We start from the raw sequence: 20,405 nt of genomic DNA, 5'->3' as shown, positions 1-20,405 counted from the left end.
GTGTCCCCAACGTGTCCCCAGCGTGTCCCCAATGTGTCCCCAGTGTGTCCCCGTCCTGTCCCCATTCTGTCCCCAACGTGTCCCCTGCGTGTCCCCAGCGTGTCCCCAACGTGTCCCCAACGTGTCCCCAACGTGTCCCCAGCGTGTCCTCATCCTGTCCCCAGCGTGTCCCCAACGTGTCCCCAGCGTGTCCCCAGCATGTCCCCAACGTGTCCCCACAGTGTCCCCATCCTGTCCCCATCGTGTCCCCAATGTGTCCCCAACGTGTCCCCAACGTGTCCCCATCCTGTCCCCAGCGTGTCCCCGTGTCCCCAACGTGTCCCCATCCTGTCCTCAACGTGTCCCCAACGTGTCCCCATCCTGTCCCCAACGTGTCCCCAGTGTGTCCCATTCCTGTCCTCATCCTGTCCACGTGTCCCCAGCGTGTCCCATCCTGTCCCCATCCTGTCCCCAACGTGTCCCCAACGTGTCCTCATCCTGTCCCCAGCGTGTCCCAACGTGTCCCCAGCGTGTCCCCAGTGTGTCCCCAACGTGTCCCCACTGTGTCCACGTGTCCCCAGTGTGTCCTCCTTGTGTCCCCAGTGTGTCCCCAACGTGTCCCAGCGTGTCCCCAGCGTGTCCCCAACGTGTCCCCATCTGTCCTCAAGGCATCCCCAATGTGTCCCCATCCTGTCCCCATGTCCCCACAGTGTCCCCATCCTGTCCCCATCGTGTCCCTATCATGTCCCCAACGTGTCCCCAATGTGTCCCCATCCTGTCCCCAACGTGTCCCTGAGGGATCTCCAGTGTGTCCCCATCCTGTCCCCATTCTGTCCCCAGCGTGTCCCCGTGTCCCTATCCTGTCCCCATCCTGTCCCCAACGTGTCCCCAACGTGTCCCCATCCTGTCCTCATCCTGTCCCCAACGTGTCCCCAATGGTCCATCGTCTCCCCACGGTGTCCCCAGCATGTCCCCAACGTGTCCCTGCAGTGTGTCCCATCTGTCCTCATCCTTCCCCAACGAGGTGTCCCCGATCCGTCCCCAACGTGTCCCCAAAGCGTCCCTGAGGTGTCCTTCTCGTGTCCCCGACCTGTCCTCAAGGTGTTCCTGTCCCTGCAGTGTCCCTGACCTGTCCCCATCATGTCCCCAAAGTGTCCCCAACATGTCCCCTTCCTGTCCTCATCCTGTCCCTGCAGTTTCCCCATCGTGTAACGAGATGTCCCCAACGTGTCGCCAACATGTCCCCAAAGTGTCCCCTAGGTGTCCCCCATGTGTCCCAACAGTGTCCCTATGGTGTAACAACGTGTCCCCAGTTGTCTCCCATGTGTCCCCGAGGTGTCCCCAAAGTGTCCGTCACGTGTCCCCCATGTGTCCTCAGTGTGTCCCCAGCGTGTCCCCGTGGTGTCTCCAAAGTGTCCCTGATGTGTCCCCAACATGTCCCCTGTGTGTCCCCAACATATCCACAAGGTGCCCCAACGTGTCCCCAACTTGTCCCCACAGTGTCCCCATCCTGTCCCCATCGTGTCCCCGATGTGCCCCAACGCGTCCCCAGCGTGTCCCCAAGGTATCACCAAGGTGTCCACGAGGTGTCCCTGAGGGATCTCCACTGTGTCCCCAAGCTGTCCCCAGGGTGACCCTGAGATGTCCCCATGGTGTCCCCAGGGAGTCCCTATGGTGTCTGCAAGGTATTCCCAAGCTGTCCCCAAAGTGTCCCCAGAATGTCCCCAAGGTGTTCCTGCACTGTCCCTGTGGGGTAACATGGTGTCCCTAAAGCGTCCCCGAAGTGTCCCCAAGATGTCCCCAAGGTGTCCCTGCAGTGTCTCCAATCTGTCCCCATGGTGTCTCCGAGGTGTTCCTGAAGCGTCCCCAAGGTGTCCCCAAGCTGTCCTGAGGGTGTCCTTGTGGTGTCCCCGAGGTGTCCCCAAGGTGTCTCCCTGGTGTCTTTGAGGTGTCCCCGAGGTGACCCTAAAGTGTCCCCAGGATGTCCCCAAACTGTCCCCAAGGTGTCCCTGCAGTGTCCCCATGGTGTAACGAGATGTCCCCGAAGTGTCCCTGAGGTGTCCCCGAAGGTGTTCGTGAGGTGTCCCCGAAGTGTCCCCAAGGTGTCCCCGATGTCTCCAAAGTGTCCCTGAGGTGTCCCCAGGGTGTCCCCGAGCTGTCCCTGCGGTGTCCCCCGGGTGTCTACAGGGTAATCCAGTGTCCCCGAGTGTCTCCAAATGTCCCCAAGGTGTTCTCGAGGTGTCCCCGAGGTGTTCCTGCAGGTGTCCCCAGGTGTCTCCAGACTCCAAGTGTCCCCGAGGTGTCTCCAAGTCCCAAAGTGTCCCAGGTGTCCCCGAGTATCCCCAAGGTATCTCCAAGGTGTCCCCAAGATGTTGCCCAGGTCTTGTCACAAGGTGTCCCGAGGTGTCCCATGTTCGTGGTCCGAAGTCCCCAAGGTGTCCCCAAGGTGTCCCCAGTTCCCAAGGGTGCCCTGAGGTGTCCCCAAAGTGTCCCCAAGGTATCTCCAAGGTATCCCCGAGGAGTCCCTGCCTCCAAGGTGTCCCCAAAGTGTCCCCAAGGTGTCCCCGAGGTGTCCTCAGGGTGTCTCCAGGGTATCTCCAAGGTGTCCCCGAGGTGTCCCCAAAGTGTCTCCAAAGTGTGCCCAAGCTGTCCCTGCGGTGTCCCCAGGGTGTCTCCAGGGTATCTCCAAGGTGTCCCCGAGGTGTCTCCAAAGTGTCCCCAAGGTGTCTCCAAAGTGTCCCAAGTGTCCCAGTGTCCCCAGGGGTCTGAGGTGTCCAAAGTGTCTCCAAAATGTCCCCGAGGTGTCCCCAGGGTGTCCCCAGGGTGTCTCCAGGGTATCTCCAAGGTGTCCCAGAGGTGTCCCCGCGTTGTCCCCAAAGTGTCCCCAGGGTGTCCCCGAGGTGTCCCCAAAGTGTCCCCAAGGTGTCCCCGAGATGTCCCCAAAGTGTCCCCGAGGTGTCCCCAGAGTGTCCCCAGGGTCTCCCCGAGGTATCTCCAAGGTGTCCCCGAGGTGTCCTCAGGGTGTCCCCAGCGTGTCCCCAAGGTGTCCCCAGGGTGTCTCCAGGGTATCTCCAAGGTGTCCCCGAGGTGTCCCCAAAGTGTCCCCAAAGTGTCCCCAGGGTGTCCCCAGGGTGTCTCCAGGGTATCTCCAAGGTGTCCCCAAGGTGTCCCCAGGGTGTCCCCGCGAGGTCCCCGCGGTGTCCCCGCACTCCGTCACGCAGCCGCGTTGTCCCCTCAGCGGCGGTCCCGGCGTGGTGCGGGGCGGCCGCCGGAAGGTGCGCGTGGAGGCGGTGCTGCAGAACCGAAAGGAGAACGCGTACAACGCCCGCCTGGCGCTGCGCTCCTCCGCCAACCTGCACTTCTCCAGCGTGGCGCTGCCGGTACGAGCGGCCACCCGCCGCCCCGCAGGGACCCCCGCGACCCCCCGGGTGGGAAGGAGGGGCCGCCCCGCACGGCGTGGGGGTGCGGAGCCCTTCCGATCCGTTTGGATCCGTTTGATCCCCACCCGCCGCGGTGGGGATGTGGGACACGCGGTGCTGTGGGCTGCAGGGGGGAACCGGGGTCCCAGCTGGGAGGTGGGGAACCAGTGGTCCCAGTTGGGAGGTGGGGAACCAGTGATCCCAGTTGGGAGGTGGGGAATCAGTGGTCCCAGTTGGAGGTGGGAACCCAGTGGTCCCAGTTGGGAGGATGGAACCCAGTGGTCCCAGTTGGGAGGTGGGAACCCAGGGATCCCAGTTGGGAGGTGGGAACCCAGTGGTCCCAGTTGGGAGGATGGAACCCAGTGGTCCCAGTTGGGAGGTGGGAACCCAGTGGTCCCAGTTGGGAGGTGGGAACCCAGTGGTCCCAGTTGGGAGGTGGGACCCAGTGGTCCCAGTTGGGAGGTGGGAACCCAGTGGTCCCAGTTGGGAGGTGGGAACCCAGTGGTCCCAGTTGGGAGGTGGGGAACCAGTGGATCCCAGTTGGGAGGTGGGAACCCAGTGGTCCAGTTGGGAGGTGGGAAACCAGTGGTTCCAGTTGGGAGGTGGGGAACCAGTGGTCCCAGTTGGGAGGTGGGAACCCAGTGGTCCCAGTTGGGAGGTGGGGAACCCAGTGGTCCCAGTTGGGAGGTGGGAACCCAGTGGTCCCAGTTGGGAGGTGGGAACCCAGTGGTCCCAGTTGGGAGGTGGGACACCAGTGGTCCCAGTTGGGAGGTGGGGAACCCAGTGGTCCCAGTTGGGAGGTGGGAACCCAGTGGTCCCAGTTGGGAGGTGGGAACCCAGTGGTCCCAGTTGGGAGGTGGGAACCCAGTGGTCCCAGTTGGGAGGTGGAGAACCAGTGATCCCAGTTGGGAAGGGGGAACCCAGTGGTCCCAGTTGGGAGGTGGGAACCAGTGGTCCCAGTTGGGAGGTGGGGAACCAGTGGTCCCAGTTGGGAGGTGGGAACCCAGTGGTCCCAGTTGGGAGGTGGGGAACCAGTGGTCCCAGTTGGGAGGTGGGGAACCAGTGGTCCCAGTTGGGAGGTGGGAACCCAGTGGTCCCAGTTGGGAGGTGGGAACCCAGTGGTCCCAGTTGGGAGGTGGGAACCCAGTGGTCCCAGTTGGGAGGTGGGGAACCAGTGGTCCCAGTTGGGAGGTGGGAAATCGGGAGTCCCAGTTGGGAGGTGGGAACCAGTGGTCCCAGTTGGGAAGGGGGAACCCAGTGGTCCCAGTTGGGAGGTGGGAACCCAGTGGTCCCAGTTGGGAGGTGGGAACCCAGTGGTCCCAGTTGGGAGGTGGGAACCCAGTGATCCCAGTTGGGAGGTGGGAACCCAGTGGTCCCAGTTGGGAGGTGGGAACCCAGTGGTCCCAGTTGGGAGGTGGGAACCCAGTGGTCCCAGTTGGGAGGTGGAGAACCAGTGATCCCAGTTGGGAGGGGGGAACCCAGTGGTCCCAGTTGGGAGGTGGGAACCCAGTGGTCCCAGTTGGGAGGTGGGAAATCGGGGGTCCCAGCTGGGAGCTGAGGAGGCAGTGATCCCGGTAGGAGAATGGGAAGCCATTGATCCCAGTTGGGAGACGAAGGGCCGTTGGTCCCAGCTGGGGGTGCGGTGCCCCGCTGGGAGGTGGGGACACGGTGATCCCCGCGGGGAGGTGGCACCCATTGATCCCAGCGGGGAGATGAGGCCCCGTTGCTGCACCCCGTCCGTGCATTCAGCCCCCGCTGCCCCCCGCTGCCCCCCGCTGCCCCCCAGCCGTCCCAGGCGGTGCCGCTCCCCGCAGGCTGGCAGCGCAGTGAAGCTGGAGTGCACGGCGCTGGGGGAGCATCAGCAGCTCTGCAACGTGGGTTACCCCGTGTTCCGCTCCACGGCCAAGGTAGGAGCCTGGGCCCCCCAGAGCCCCCCCCAACCCGAACCCCAACCCCCAGAGCCCTTCACCGCCCCCCCTCGCCCCCCCCCCCCAGGTGGTCTTTGCGCTGGAGTTCGAGTTCAGCTGCTCTGTGCTGCTCAACCAAGTGGAAGTGGCACTGGAGGCCACCAGGTAGGGGATGGTGACAACCCCCCCCCCCCCACGGAGCTGCGGGGCGTTTTGGGGGTCCCTCAATTCCCGGATCCCCCCCCCCCCCCGCACCCCCGCAGCGACAGCACCGAACCCAACGCGACGCTGTGGGACAACGCGGTGCTGCTCTCTGCCCCCATCCGCTACGAACCCGACCTCTTCCTGTCCAGGTAAAGCGGGCGCTGCGGGGCGGGGGGCGGGGGGGTCCGTGGGGTTGAGGGGGGTCTGCAGGGCCGCCCCCCACCCGCCGTGTTCCCGCAGCGAGGCCACCCTGCACCGCTACGAGGTTCACCCGCACGGCACCTTCCCGCACGGCCCCGGCCCCGAGTTCAGGACCACGGTGAAGGTAACGGCGGTGGGGGCGGGGGGCGGTTACGGGGGGGAGGGGGAGGGGGAGGGTCTCACCCCGTGTGTTCCCCCCCCCCCCCCACGCCTCCCCAGGTGCAGAACTTGGGCTGCTTCGCGGTGCGGGACGTGACGCTGCGCCTGGCGCTGCCTTCCTTGGGTTACGGCCGCGTTCCGTTCCTGTCGGTCACCGGAGTGCAGGCGGAGAACGTGAGCGGGGGGGGGGGGGAAGGTGGTCCCGCAGCCCTACGCTGAGCGCTGACCCCCCCAAGCCCCCCCCCCGCACGTCCCCAGGCCACGTGTGAGCTGCGGGACCCCCCCAACAGCAGCGTGACGGCCGTGCATCCCGCGGATCTGCAGCGCGTGGGGAGGATGGTGAGGGCACCCGGGTGGGGATTCGGGAACCCGGGTGGGGGGGCTCGGGGCTCGGGGGGGGGCCGAGGGGGTCCGTGCCCCCCTACCCCATCTCCGTGCGCCCATAGGACTGCAGCAGCGCGTGGTGCCGGGAGCTGAGCTGCGCCTTGGGGCGGCTGCAGCGGGGCCACGGCGTCACCGTGCACGTCCTCCGAGCGCTGCACAACGACTTCTTCCGAGCGGTGAGGGGGGGGGGACCGCGAGCCCCACCCCCAAGGGGGACGGGGTTTGGGGGGGTCGTGCCTTCGGACCCCCCCCCGTTCATTCCGCTCCGTGCAGGCGACGTTCAGCAGCGTGCGGATCGTCAGCACCGCGACGCTGAGCGCGGCGGGCAGCGCAACGCTGCTGCTGGAGGAGGGCGCGCATCGGAGCGAGGTGCGGGAACCGGGGGGGCACCGGGAGGGGGGGCGCGGGGAGGGAAGGGGCCCGGGGAGCTCCGGGGGGAGGGGGGATAGCGGGAAGGGGCACGGGGAGGTGGGGAATACCGGGAGGAGGGGGATATCGGGAAGGGGGGAGCGGGGAGGTGGGGGGCGCGGGGAGGTGGGCTGAGGCTGCGGAAGCCGCCCCCCGCCCCCCGTCCCCCCCCGGCACGGCCGCCGTTCGTTCCACAGACGGTGCTGGAGGTGCTGCGGGAGCGGCGCGTGCCCGTGTCCCTCTGGATCCTGGTGGGCAGCGCGCTGGGGGGGCTGCTGCTGCTGGCGGCCATCAGCGTCTGCCTGTGGAAGGTGCGTGGGGGGCCGCGCTGGGGGAGCGTGGTCCCCGCTGCCCCCCTCTTCGCCCTCCCGTCCTCACCCTCCACTCCGTCGTCTCCCTTCATCCTCGCCTCTCGCCTTTGCTCCCCCTCTCCCCCCTCCTCCCCCTCTCCTACATCCCCTCCCTCTATTCTGTCCTCCCCCATCCTCTCCCTTTCCCCCATTCCTCACCGTCCTTCCTCACTTCCCCCCCCCCCATCCTCTCCACCACTCCCACCCTCTTCCCATCCCTCCCCCTCTCCCCTCATCCCGCCCTCTCCTCCTCTCCCCAACTCACCCCCACCCCCTCTCCCCCCAGTTCGGTTTCTTTACCCGCAAGAAGCCCCATGAGGAGGAGGAGGAGGAGGAGGAGCAGTGATGGCCCCGCGCTTCCCACCCGCCTGCAGCCCCACAGAGGGGCTGCGCCCCCCTCCCTTCCCCCCCCCCCAGCGCTGGGGCCGCCCCACGGGTTCCGCACGGTGGAACGGAGCGGCGATGGCGGTGCGGGGACGGCGCCGGGCACGGACACGGCGCGGGGAGGTGCGGGGCAGAGGAGGAGCCGCATCCCGCATCCCCGCTGCGGGGTGAGGGGCAGATGGGGACGGGGCGATGCCAGCGGTGGGGATGAGCAGAACCAATAAACGCCGCCCACCCCGACGCTCCCTGTGTGCCACAAATGCTTCCCACCTCTTTCCGTTCCATTCCCAGCCCTCCCCATTCCCACCCCATCCCCATCCCTCCCATCCCATCCCATCCCATTCCTAGCCTTATTCCCATCCCATTCCCACCCCCATCCTACCCCATTCCCATTCCATCTTCCCCAATCCCAACCCCATTCAATCCCTTCCCCATCACATCCCATTCCCATCCTTATTCTCATCCCATCCTTATCCCCATCTCAATCTCCATCCCCTTCCCATCCCACCCCACCTCACCCCACCCCTCCCATCCCATCCCATCCCATCCCATCCCATCCCATCCCATCCCATCCCATCCCATCCCATCCCATCCCATCCCCTCCATCCCATCCCATCCCCTCCATCCCATCCCATCCCATCCCCTCCATCCCATCCCATCCCATCCCATCCCATCCCATCCCATCCCATCCCCTCCCCATCCCATCCCTCCCTCCCCTCCCTCCTCCATCCCCTCCCCTCCCCTCCATCCCATCCCATCCCATCCCATCTCCTCCATCCCATCCCCTCCCATCCCACTCCCTCCCATCCCCCCCCATCCCATTCCCTCCCCCCCCCGGAGCTTTGGCCGGCCCTCCTGCCCACCCCGCACCGCCCCGAAGGGCGACAGCCGCAGGGTGGGGGGGCTCATGGGCTGCCGACCCCCCCGGCACGGAGCACCGCAAGCGGCCGCAGCCCCGCGCCGGTCGTTAGAAAGGCCTTTATTGGACATCATCGCAAACCGTCGGCGCGTGGACCCGTCGGGGCCGTACAAACGGGGCTTCCTTTGGGCCGGGATGCGACGGAAGCGCCGAAATAAAAGGACAGAGAGCGGAGCAACGAGCGGCTCTTCCGCGGCTCTGCGCCGACTGAGCTCCGCGGGGCGGTCCGGGCTGCGCAGCGCCTGGGGGCTGCAGTGCTCCGCAGGGGGTGGAGGTGGGGACACGGAGGGACCGGGGGCGCGGATGGAGCTGGGGCACGGACCGAGCCAGGGCCGGGGACGGACGTGGGGGCACGGACAGACCCGCGGACACGGACGGCCCCGGGGACGCGGATGGACCCGAAGGGCGCGGACGGCCCCGGGGACGCGGATGGACCTGGAGACAGACGGACCCGGGGACGAGACGGACCCCGGGACGCGGATGGACCCAAAGAGCGCAGACGGACCCGGGGACGCGGAGCAGGAACGGAACGGGGACGGGAGCCGCGGCTCAGCCCCGCCGCCCCCCCCGGGGCCGCTCCGTCCCCTTCGCCACACGGAACGCGGCGGCGGTTCCCCCCGGCCCGCGGCGCTCCGCCCGCCCCGTCACGGGGTTCGGAGCCGCCCGCGGCGCCCGGACGTTCCGTGTTCCGGAGCGGAGGCGCCGCCGGCGGAGCCGCGACGCGCCCGGGGCCGCCGCGCGAACGGCTCGGGGATCGGACGGCGCGACTCCGCCGGAGCCGCCGGGCGGCAGCGGGCGGAGCGTCAGAACGTCCACCGCTCCCGGCTCTGGCTGTCGCCGCCGGAGCCGCCGCCCGGCGCGGGGCCGTGCGAATGCCGCGAGGAATCCTCGCCGCTCAGGCTCTTCCTGCACACCGGGCACGTGTCGTGCTGCGGGGGGAGGCGGGGGCTGAGCGGGCGGCGGGGGCCGCGGCCGCGGGGACCCCGGAGGGCGCTTCTTACCAGCTCCAGCCAGGGCACGATGCAGCCGCCGTGGAAGAAGTGGTTGCACGGCAACTGCCGCACCTGCTCGGCCAGCGCGTAGTCCTCCTTGCACACCGGGCACTCCAACCCCGTGTCTGCAAGAGCGGCGGCGCGGAGCCATGCGGAGCCCCGGGCGGCACGGCGCGGAGACGCCGGGCGGGGAGCGGCGCTCGGAGGCGGCTCTCCTCGTCCTGCCCCCGCCGCGAGAGCCGCTCCCGGGCGACGGCGGAGGGCCGGCGGTGCGCACGGGGAGGACCGAACCCCCGAACCCCCCCGGAACGCGGACACCCACCGACTTGATCCTGAGTCACCGCCACCGTCGGCAGAGAGGAGATCTTCTCTTTGTCGGCCGGGGGCGGCCCCGTGTTCTCCAGCTGTCCCAGGAGCTGCGCGGGCACGAAATGAGGTGTGGGGCACAGGGGGGGGTGTGGGGCACAGGACGAGGTGTGGGGCACGGGGTGAGGTGTGGGGCACAGGACGGTGTGGGGCACGGGACGTGTGGGGCACAGGACGAGGTGTGGGGCACAGAGGGACGTGTGGGGCACAGGACAAGGTGTGGGGCACAAGACGAGGTGTGGGGCACAGGACGAGGTGTGGGGCACAGGACGGTGTGGGGCAGAGGACAGTGTGGGGCACAGAGGGACGTGTGGGGCACAGGACAAGGTGTGGGGCACAGAGGGACGTGTGGGGCACAGGACAAGGTGTGGGGCACAAGACGATGTGTGGGGCACAGGACAGTGTGGGGCACAGGACGAGGTGTGGGGCACAGAGGGACGTGTGGGGCACAGGACAAGGTGTGGGGCACAGGACGGTGGCGGGCACAGGACGAGGTGTGGGGCACAGGACGGTGTGGGGCACAGGACGAGGTGTGGGGCACAGGACGGTGTGGGGCACAGGACGAGGTGTGGGGCACAGGACGAGGTGTGGGGCACAGGACGGTGTGGGGCACAGGACGAGGTGTGGGGCACAGGACGGTGTGGGGCACAGGACGAGGTGTGGGGCACAGGACGAGGTGTGGGGCACAGGACGGTGTGGGGCACAGGACGAGGTGTGGGGCACAGGACGGTGTGGGGCACAGGACGAGGTGTGGGGCACAGGACGAGGTGTGGGGCACAGGACGGTGTGGGGCACAGGACGAGGTGTGGGGCACAGGACGGTGTGGGGCACAGGACAGTGTGGGGCACAGGACAAGGTGTGGGGCACAGGACAAGGTGTGGGGCACAGGACGGTGTGGGGCACAGGACAGTGTGGGGCACAGGACAAGGTGTGGGGCACAGGACAAGGTGTGGGGCACAGGACGGTGTGGGGCACGGGACGGTGTGGGGCACAGGACAAGGTGTGCGGCACAGGACAAGGTGTGGGGCACAGGATGGTGTGGGGCACGGGACAATGTGGGGCACAGGACGGTGTGGGGCACGGGACAATGTGGGGCACAGGACGGTGTGGGGCACAGCCCGGCAGCACAGTGGGGCAGGGGCTGCATCCCAGCACCGCCCCACAGCACGGTGAGGGGTAACACAGCAACAGCTCCTCACTGCCGAAGGGTGAGCTGGGGGCCTCATCTCCCAGCCGTAACGGGATGGGATCTGATTTACGGGGCTGCATCTCCCAGCTCAGATGGGCCGAGATCTGTGGGGCCTCATCTCCAAGCTGGGATCTATGGGTCCTCATCCCTCATCTGGAATCTATGGGTCCACATCCCTCATCTGGAATCTATGGGTCCACATCCCTCATCTGGAATCTATGGGTCCACATCTCCAAACTGGAATCTATGGATCCACATCTCCAGGCTGGAATCTATGGGTCCCCATCTCCAAACTGAGATCTATGGGTCCCCATCTCCAAACTGAGATCTATGGGTCCCCATCTCCAGGCTGGGATCTATGGGTCCCCATCTCCAGGCTGGGATCTATGGGTCCTCATCTCCAAACTGGAATCTATGGGTCCTCATCCCCATGCTGGAATCTATGGGTCCTCATCTCCAAACTGGAATCTATGGGTCCACATCCCCATGCTGGGATCCATGGGTCCTCATCTCCAAACTGGAATCTATGGGTCCACATCCCCATGCTGGGATCCATGGGTCCTCATCTCCAAACTGGAATCTATGGGTCCACATCTCCAAACTGAGATCTATGGGTCCTCGTCTCCAAACTGGAATCTATGGGTCCCCATCTCCAGGCTGGGATCCATGGGTCCCCATCTCCAGGCTGGAATCTATGGGTCCCCATCTCCAGGCTGGGATCTATGGGTCCCCATCTCCAAACTGAGATCTATGGGTCCCCATCTTCAAACTGAGATCTATGGGTCCCCATCTCCAAGCTGGGATCTATGGGTCCACATCTCCAAACTGGAATCTATGGGTCCACATCCCTCATCTGGGATCCATGGGTCCTCATCTCCAGGCTGGGATCTATGGGTCCCCATCTCCAGGCTGGGATCTATGGGTCCTCATCTCCAAACTGAGATCTATGGGTCCCCATCTCCAAACTGGAATCTATGGGTCCTCATCTCCAAACTGGAATCTATGGGTCCACATCCCTCATCTGGGATCCATGGGTCCTCATCTCCAAACTGAGATCTATGGGTCCCCATCTCCAGGCTGGGATCCATGGGTCCCCATCTCCAAACTGAGATCTATGGGTCCCCATCTCCAAACTGAGATCTATGGGTCCCCATCTCCAGGCTGGGATCCATGGGTCCCCATCTCCAAACTGAGATCTATGGGCCCCCATCTCCAGGCTGGGACGGGATCTCTGGGTCTTCCTTTCCCATGAGCGGGATGTGCTGAGATCGATCCCCCATCCCGCCTCCAAGTGGGGACGCACGAGCCCCCATCCCCCATCTGGGCTCCGCGGGTCCCATCCCAGGACGAGGATCCCTGGTCTCCAGCACCCAGGCGGGACGGATGGGGATCACGGGGTTCTCATCTGCTCCCAGCTCTGGGCTCCGCGCCCACAGGGGGAGGACGGGAGGAGGAGCCGTGGGTCGGGACGCAGGGATTCGTCCCGCTGGGAGCAGCCGGCCGTCACACAGCGCAGCACAGTACAGCACAGCGCAGCACAGCACAGCAGCTCCTGGAATGCACTGCTGCCCAGCCCCAGCCCCACCGCAGCCCCTTCCCCACCCCTCCCCCATCCCTCCCAGCGCTGCAGCTCCTGGAGGGGTGGTTTGTGGGACAGTTTGTGGGGCTGTTTGTGGGGTGGTTTGTGGGGTGGTTTGTGGGGCGGTTTGTGGGGCAGTTGTGGGGCGGTTTGTGGGGTGATTTGTGGGGCGGTTTGTGGGCTGGTTTGTGGGGCTGTTTGTGGGGCGGTTTGTGGGGTGGTTTGTGGGGCGGTTTGTGGGGCGGTTTGTGGGGTGGTTTGCAGACAGCCCAGGACGCCCAGCAGCGCTGCAGGTGACGGCTCTGCAGCACTGAGCAGCGCTCACCTGCGTGACGATGGCGTCGAGGCCGCTCTGTCCCCACGCGTAATCCCCAGGGTTGGAATGCAGCATCCCGCTCCTGTGGATGCAGCGTGATGCAGCGTGGATGCGGCGTGGATGCGGTGTGGATGAGGTGTGATGCAGCGTGGATGAGGTGTGGATGCGGTGTGATGCAGTGTGGATGCGGCGTGGATGCGATGTGATGCAGTGTGGATGCGGCAGCGTGGATGCGGTGTGGATGCGGTGTGATGCAGTGTGGATGAGGTGTGGATGCGGTGTGATGCAGCGTGGATGCGGCATGGATGCGGTGTGATGCAGCGTGGATGCGGCATGGATGCGGTGTGATGCAGCGTGGATGCGGCGTGGATGCGGTGTGATGCAGCGTGGATGCGGCGTGGATGCGATGTGATGCAGTGTGGATGAGGTGTGGATGCGGTGTGATGCAGCGTGGATGCGGCATGGATGCGGTGTGATGCAGCGTGGATGAGGTGTGGGTGCAGTGTGATGCAGCGTGGATGCGGCGTGGATGCGATGTGATGCAGCGTGGATGCGGTGTGGATGAGGTGTGGGTGCAGTGTGATGCAGCGTGGATGAGGTGTGGGCGGTGTGGATGCGGTGTGATGCAGCGTGGATGCGGCGTGGATGCGGTGTGATGCAGTGTGGATGCGATGTGATGCAGCGTGGATGCGGCGTGGATGCGATGTGATGCAGCGTGGATGCGGTGTGGATGAGGTGTGGATGCGGTGTGATGCAGCGTGGATGAGGTGTGGATGCGGTGTGATGCAGCGTGGATGCGGTGTGGATGAGGTGTGATGCAGCGTGGATGAGGTGTGATGCGGTGTGGATGCAGCGTGGATGCGATGTGATGCAGTGTGGATGAGGTGTGGATGCGGTGTGATGCAGCGTGGATGAGGTGTGGATGCGGTGTGATGCAGCGTGGATGAGGTGTGGATGCGGTGTGATGCAGCGTGGGTGCGGCGTGGATGCGGTGTGATGCAGTGTGGATGAGGTGTGGGTGCGGTGTGATGCAGCGTGGATGAGGTGTGGGTGCAGTGTGATGCAGCGTGGATGCGGCGTGGATGCGATGTGATGCAGCGTGGATGAGGTGTGGATGCGATGTGATGCAGCGTGGATGAGGTGTGGGTGCAGTGTGATGCAGCGTGGATGAGGTGTGGGTGCAGTGTGATGCAGCGTGGATGAGGTGTGGGTGCGGTGTGATGCAGCGTGGATGAGGTGTGGATGCGGTGTGATGCAGTGTGGATGCGGTGTGATGCAGTGTGGATGCTGCATGGATGCGGCGTGGATGCAGTGTGGATGCAGCGTGGATGAGGTGTGGGTGCAGTGTGATGCAGCGTGGATGCTGCATGATGCGGTGTGGATGCGGCGTGGATGCAGTGCGCTCAGCAAACAGCCCTGCAGACCCGCAGCCACGCTGGGGGCAAATGGGAAGCGTGGCTCCCGGGCACCGGGCAACTGCTGTTTGCTGCAGTTTTTACTGGTGCGTACTGGTGCGTACTGGTGCATAGTGGTGCGTAAGTGCCAGCAGCGGGCCGGGGTGAAGGCGGGCCCAGTACTCACCATGAGAACGGGTGCTGTGAGCCGGGAATGGCTGAGTTGGCGAAGAACCCCGCAAAGATCTGCTGGATGATTCTGGGGAGGGAAGCAGGAAGGGCCGAGCTGAGCCGATGGCTGAGCCACAGAGCCGCGCTCCCACCGCAGCCGTCACACCTCCGTCCGTCCGTCCGTCTGTCCGCAGAAGGCCGAGAGCCGGGACGCAGCGTGCAGGGCTGCATGCAGTGCGGATGCAGGGCGGATGCAGGGCGGATGCAGGGCGCATGCAGGGTGTATGCAGTATGCATGCAGTGCGGATGCAGGGCGCATGCAGTGTGGATGCAGTGTGCATGCAGCGCGGATGCAGTGCGGGTGCAGGGGGCATGCAGGGCGGATGCAGTGTGCATGCAGCGCGGTGCAGTGTGGATGCAGGGTACATGCAACGCAGATGCAGGGCACATGCAGGGTGTATGCAGTATGCATGCATTGCGGATGCAGGGCGCATGCAGTGTGGATGCAGGGCGCATGCAGTGTGGATGCAGGGCGCATGCAGTGCGGATGCAGGGCACATGCAGTATGCATGCAGTGCGGATGCAGTGTGCATGTGGTGCAAATGCAGGGTGGATGCAGGGCGCATGCAGGGCGGATGCAGTGCAGATGCAAGGTGCATGCAGTGTGGATGCAGTGCGGATGCAGTGCGGATGCAGCGGGACGATGCCGCGGGAGGGGGCAGCACCCCATCAAACTGCCCTCCCCGCCCCCCAAACCGCGCCGCCCCACGGCCAGGACCCCCCAGCCGCCCCCCGGGCCGGGGGATCCGTACCCCTCGATGGCCGGGGAGCGGTCGGGCCGGGAGCTGCCCCGGGAGCGGAACCTGCGAGCCATGGGCAACCGCGGCGGCCGGCTCGGCCCCCAGAGCTCGGCATGGGCCTGGTGGCCCCGCTCGTTGTCTCTGCCGTCCTGGTCCAGAGAGCCGCTGCTCAGGAAGGGTCTGAAGTCGGGGAAGAACATGGTGTGGTCCAAATGGTCCCAGAGCTGCGCGACAGGGGAACACAACGCGGGCGGCCGCGTCAGGCACCGCTGCGCTCCGCCCTCCCATCCCAAAGCCCCCCGAGGGGCAGCGCACCTCTGCAAACTGCGCCGAAGGGCCGTCCTCCAGGCCGCCGCCGTCCAGGAAACTGCAGGGGAACGGACGGTCGGAGGGGGGGTCTCCAAAACGCCGCGGGAGGGACGGAGGGGGAGGGCAGGAGGGGTCCGAGGGGCACAAAGAGCGGGGGGAACGGGTGTGAGCACGGCGTGGGGAGGTGGGGATGCGGAGCGGGGAGGAAGGGATCCCAGCTCTGCGGGGGGTGGGGAGACGGAGGGGGGAAGGAGGGGAAGGGGCTCGGCGCAGCCCCCCTTCGTGCCATGCCCGCACTGAGAGCCGAGCTCCCACCCACCCTCACGGCACGGCACGCACCTGGAGTCGTCTGTCACCTCTTCGATGAAGCCGGACTCGCACCTGGGGCACGTGTACTCCTGGGGGGGAGGAGGAAGAGGAGGAGGATGAGGATGGGCTGAGCTGCGGCTGCGGGACGTCACAGAGCACAGCTGCCTGCAGGGCAGAGCCTGAGCCGCAGCCAGGCTGCGCTGGGGAGCACAGAGCCAGAGGGGGAACAGCCCTGCGCCGCAGCACAGACTGGGGGCTGTCACACGGCGGGGGTGGGGGCTGTGACACTGAGGTGGGGGCTGTGACACTGAGGTGGGGGCTGTGACTCTGAGGTGGGGGCTGTGACTCTGAGGAGGGGGCTGTGACACTGAGGAGGGGGCTGTGACACTGAGGTGGGGGCTGTGACTCTGAGGAGGGGGCTGTGACACTGAGGTGGGGGCTGTGACTCTGAGGAGGGGGCTGTGACACTGAGGTGGGGGCTGTGACACTGAGGAGGGGGCTGTGACACTGAGGTGGGGGCTGTGACACTGAGGTGGGGGCTGTGACACTGAGGTGGGGGCTTGCGACACTGAGGTGGGGGCTGTGACACTGAGGTGGGGGCTGTGACTCTGAGGAGGGGGCTGTGACACTGAGGTGGGGGCTGTGACACTGAGGAGGGGGCTGTGACACTGAGGTGGGGGCTGTGACACTGAGGAGGGGGCTGTGACACTGAGGAGGGGGCTGTGACACTGAGGAGGGGGCTGCCATGGCACAGTTCAGCTCTGCCCGCTCCTGGAAGCTTTGCGATGCTCCTTTCTGAGCATTAATCCTCCTGGGAAGCTTTGGGGTGAACAGAGACAGGGTGAGAAGGGGAAGCCGTGAGCTGCGTGGGGTTGGGTGGCAGCAGCTCCGTGTTGGACGGGGCGGGGGGTGGGAGGGCAGCCCGTGGGTGCAGGGTGGGCACAGGGTGGGTGCAGGGTGAATGGGCTGCCTGTGGGCACAGGGTGGGCGCAGGGAGGGCGCAGGGTGGGTGCAGGGTGAATGGGCTGCCTGTGGGTGCAGGGTGGGCACAGGGTGGGTGCAGGGTGGGCACAGGGTGAATGGGCTGCCTGTGGGTGCAGGGTGGGCACAGGGTGGGTGCAGAGTGGACGCAGGGTGAACTTGCTGCCGATGGGTGCAGGGTGGGCACAGGGTGGGTGCAGGGTGAATGGGCTGCCTGTGGGTGCAGGGTGGGCACAGGGTGGGTGCAGAGTGGACGCAGGGTGAGTGGGCTGCCTGTGGGTGCAGGGTGGCCACAGGGAGGGCGCAGGGTGGGTGCAGGGTGAATGGGCTGCCTGTGGGTGCAGGGTGGGCACAGGGTGGGTGCAGGGTGAATGTGCTGCCTGTGGGTGCAGGGTGGGCACAGGGTGGGCGCAGGGTGAACGCGCTGCCCGTGGGCGCAGGGTGGGCACAGGGTGAACGTGCTGCCTGTGGGCACAGGGTGGGCACAGGGTGAACGTGCTGCCTGTGGGCACAGGGTGGGCACAGGGTGGGCACAGGGTGAACGTGCTGCCTGTGGGCGCAGGGTGGGCACAGGGTGGATGCAGGGTGAGTGGGCTGCCTGTGGGCACAGGGTGGGCACAGGGTGGGTGCAGGGTGAACGTGCTGCCCGTGGGCACAGGGTGGGCACAGGGTGGATGCAGGGTGAACGTGCTGCCCGTGGGCGCAGGGTGGGCGTCCCATGGCCCAGCAGCACTCCACTGCTGCAGCCGCAGCTCAGCCCGGTGCTCTGCAGTTTGGAGAGCAGCGCTGGGCTCCCAGGCGGCCGGCAGCAGCGGCACACGTGCAGCAGCAGCAATGAGTGCACCTCCCTCGTGCACGGCTGGAACAGACAGAAACTCACGCGTGCGTCCTGCACCGAGAAGCAAGCAAAGCTGCTTTGGAGCAGAGCGCTCCGAGCAAAGCCGAGCGGGTCAGAAGGCGGAAGAGCAGCCGGGCAGCCCCTGCCCTTCTCCCTTCATCCTGCACCCTCCTCGGCACCGAGATGGAGCAGAGCACCCCATGCGGTGCCCGCAGCCCTGCTCCCCCGCAGCGCAGCTGCACCACGACTGTCACGGGCTGTCAGCAGGACACGGAGCAGTGCTGCAGCACGGCGTCCCTCGCGTCACCTTCAGCACCGCTGTTCGGTGCGGGTCTGCTTCCTCCCCACGCGTGGCCACGGGCCCTGCTGGGGACACCCAGCGCTCCCCCCGGACAGCCCGGCATTGCCCTCCCCCGGGCTGCACCGCCCTGCTCAGCTCCGTGCGTGCAGGTGGCAGGCAGCCATGCAGCCACGGTGCCCGACAGCAGAGCACCCGACGGGACGGCGGTTCGAAGTGAGGGGTGCTGACCTCAGCGGGGTGCAGCGCAGGGATGGAGCGAAGGGAGCCGACAGCAGCTCCTGGGCTCAGCCCATCTCAGCCACCACCGCTGCCCCCCCGACCCCGAGCCCCCGCGCAGCGCAGCGCAGCGCCCCCCAAAGCCATCACCGCAAAACCGCAGCCCCGGCTCCGAGGGCTCCGTTTGGAGGACAGTGGGAAGGAGCAGCTTTGGGGAGGACGCACGGAGCGGCACCGGGGCCGTCGCCCTTCCACCCGCACTGCACAGCCAGCAGAGCAGGACGCGGAGCTGCGAGAGGCGCAGCGCTCCTCGCTTCACAGGGATGGCTGCAAAGTGATGCGTGCCCTCGGCTCAGCACAGCGCCGTGCTGCCCCACTGCAACGGGGCACAGAGAGCCCTGAGCGCAGCCAGAGCCCCGGGCACCTGAACAGCCCCAGGCACAGCCAGAGCTCAGGACACCCGCACAGCCCCAAGAACCTGCACAGCCCTGAGCACACAGAGCTCAGGACACCCCGCACAGCCCCAAGAACCTGCACAGCCCTGAGCACGCAGAGCTCAGGACACCCGCACAGCCCCAAGAACCTGCACAGCCCTGAGCACGCAGAGCTCAGGACACCCGCACAGCCCCAAAAACCTGCACAGCCCTGAGCACGCAGAGCTCAGGACACCCGCACAGCCCCAAAAACCTGCACAGCCCTGAGCACGCAGAGCTCAGGACACCCGGCACAGCCCCAAGAACCTGCACAGCCCTGAGCACGCAGAGCTCAGGACACCCGCACAGCCCCAGTCTGGGCGCTCTGGAAGCAGAAAGTGGAGCAGAGCACGCCAGGAGAGCCGGGCCGGCCGTCCTCCCCCACACGCACCGAGGATGCGGCGACCTCCTTCCCACCCACGCGGAGCTGAAGGGTCCTTCCCACCCGCGGCGCCGGATCCCGATTTAGAAGCAAAGGAACCCGCGGGCGGCACCGGGGCCGTGCCGAGAAAGGTCCGCCTCAAGGCGCTCCGCGGGGACGGAGGGGTCGAGCCGCTCCCGCACGGCGCTCCTCCTCACCGAGATGCGGGAGGGCAGAGCGCCCGCGTCGGCGGCAGAGGGAAGCGGTGCGGAGGGAGAGCCGAGCAAAACTGCGGGGACGGGAGGGAAGAGAAAGCGGCAGGAGCCCCACGACCAGGGGGCACGCGGCCGTCCTACGGGGGGGGGAGGAGGGGATCCAACGCCTCAAAACGCACAGCGCGGGGGGGGGGGGGCGAACCCCCGATGCGAGGGCAGTGAGATAAGGGCAGACGTGGAGGGAGTGTGGGTGCAGGTGTGGAAGGAGTGCGGGCGCAGATGTGGTAACGGCTGCGAGGTGCCCTCAGAGCACAGCCCAGCCCCGGCCCCACACCCAGCAGAGCCCCTCACGGCGGAGCGTTGGGGTCACAGCGCCTCGGAGGGCCGTGGCTCCGAGCAGCCTCTGCTCCTCACCCCGCAGCGAGGAGGGCACCGGGACCGAGCCCGGCCCCTCACGGGCTGGGATACGGAGAGCGGAGGTCACCCCGACCCCGACATCCAGCACGGCGCCCCACGTGGGGCACGTCGGGGTTCCGGCAGCTCCACCGCCTCCGTGCTCCTCACCCCGCAGCGAGGAGGGCACCGGGACCGAGCCGGGCCCCATAGGAGCTCAGCTACGGGCCGGGAGCGGCGCTCAGCCCTGGGGTCGCCGCAGCCGTGCGGCTGGGGATGGGTCGGCGCTGCCCCCGAGGGACGGTTGAGCTCTGACGGGGGACCGGCGTTCCCAGAGAGCTTTTCCTGGGGGCGCTGGGGGGTCGCAGCCCCCTGCAGACGGCAGGGAAGGAGGGGAGCCGGCAGCCCGCGGCTCAGCGGGGCGGGAGAGCGGGGCCCGGGGGAGATCGGGGTCACCTGCACCGCGGGGGTCTCCCCTCCCCTCCCGTCCCGGGACCCCCGCTAGGAGGGCTCGGGGACGGCGGGCCCAGCACGGCACCGGCGCCGCGATGGGGGCAGCGCTGCCCGCCGGCCGCTCCGCACGGAGCCCCGGGCCCGCTCTGCGGGGCGCCGAGGGCCGCGGCCTTCCCCCGGGCCCGCCCCCTGCCCGGCCCCTCGGAGCGCCCGGGACTTACCGGCAGCTTGGGGCTGACCTCCCCTTTGCAGCTGTGACAGAAGAAGCGGTGCTGGGACACGGCGGCCGCCGCCGCCGCCGAGGCCTCCGCCATCTTCTCTCTCCGCCTCCTCCGCCGGCTCCCTGCCGTCAGTCCTCCGGCCGGGCAACGAGGCGGCGGTCCGACGGGTAGAGCGCCGGCACTTCCGGTCCTCCCGGCCGCTCCGAGAGAGCGC

General features: G+C 67.0%; 3 protein-coding genes across 5 annotated transcripts in view; 2 read left to right on the top strand and 1 right to left on the bottom strand.

Annotated features, from left to right (window-relative positions):
* ITGA10 (integrin subunit alpha 10) overlaps positions 1-7,636 on the top strand; it is a 38,431-nt gene extending 30,795 nt beyond the window's left edge. The window contains 11 exon segments of the mRNA XM_085209556.1: positions 3,218-3,359; positions 5,213-5,305; positions 5,394-5,470; positions 5,569-5,658; positions 5,750-5,834; positions 5,930-6,043; positions 6,128-6,208; positions 6,316-6,429; positions 6,527-6,622; positions 6,859-6,972; positions 7,298-7,636. Coding sequence (XP_085065682.1) covers positions 3,218-3,359; positions 5,213-5,305; positions 5,394-5,470; positions 5,569-5,658; positions 5,750-5,834; positions 5,930-6,043; positions 6,128-6,208; positions 6,316-6,429; positions 6,527-6,622; positions 6,859-6,972; positions 7,298-7,357 — 1,066 coding nt within the window. The 3' untranslated portion in view covers positions 7,358-7,636.
* A 722-nt stretch (positions 7,637-8,358) lies between these two features.
* RNF115 (ring finger protein 115) lies at positions 8,359-20,404 on the bottom strand. 3 transcript variants are annotated; one of them, XM_085209539.1, is made up of 9 exons: positions 20,192-20,404; positions 15,770-15,828; positions 15,437-15,488; positions 15,134-15,345; positions 14,338-14,409; positions 12,766-12,838; positions 9,629-9,722; positions 9,316-9,431; positions 8,974-9,243 (listed from the first exon to the last, which is right to left on the bottom strand). In XM_085209539.1, the coding sequence occupies exons 1-9, from the start codon at positions 20,282-20,284 to the stop codon at positions 9,118-9,120; spliced, it is 897 nt and encodes a 298-aa protein (XP_085065665.1). In that variant the 5' UTR covers positions 20,285-20,404; the 3' UTR covers positions 8,974-9,117. The 3 variants fall into 3 exon arrangements, with proteins under 3 accessions (XP_085065664.1, XP_085065662.1, XP_085065665.1); XM_085209538.1 differs by lacking the exons at positions 14,338-14,409; positions 15,134-15,345; positions 15,437-15,488; positions 15,770-15,828; positions 20,192-20,404 and adding exons at positions 13,232-13,311; positions 13,492-14,330 and having other exon boundaries at positions 8,359-9,243; positions 12,766-12,886; XM_085209536.1 differs by lacking the exons at positions 14,338-14,409; positions 15,134-15,345; positions 15,437-15,488; positions 15,770-15,828; positions 20,192-20,404 and adding an exon at positions 13,232-14,331 and having other exon boundaries at positions 8,359-9,243; positions 12,766-12,886.
* Positions 9,738-11,225, top strand: LOC146542741 (uncharacterized). The gene is made up of 4 exons (XM_085209541.1): positions 9,738-9,744; positions 9,800-10,111; positions 10,167-10,492; positions 10,529-11,225. The coding sequence occupies exons 1-4, from the start codon at positions 9,738-9,740 to the stop codon at positions 10,850-10,852; spliced, it is 969 nt and encodes a 322-aa protein (XP_085065667.1). The 3' UTR covers positions 10,853-11,225.
* Position 20,405: the final 1 nt, after the last annotated feature.

The sequence above is a fragment of the Meleagris gallopavo genome, chromosome 27, assembly GCF_905368555.1.
Source record: "Meleagris gallopavo chromosome 27, MGAL_WU_HG_1.1, whole genome shotgun sequence".
NCBI lineage: Eukaryota > Metazoa > Chordata > Aves > Galliformes > Phasianidae > Meleagris > Meleagris gallopavo.
The sequence above is the reverse complement of the archived record's forward strand: the minus strand, read 5'-3'. Positions and strand labels throughout refer to the sequence as shown.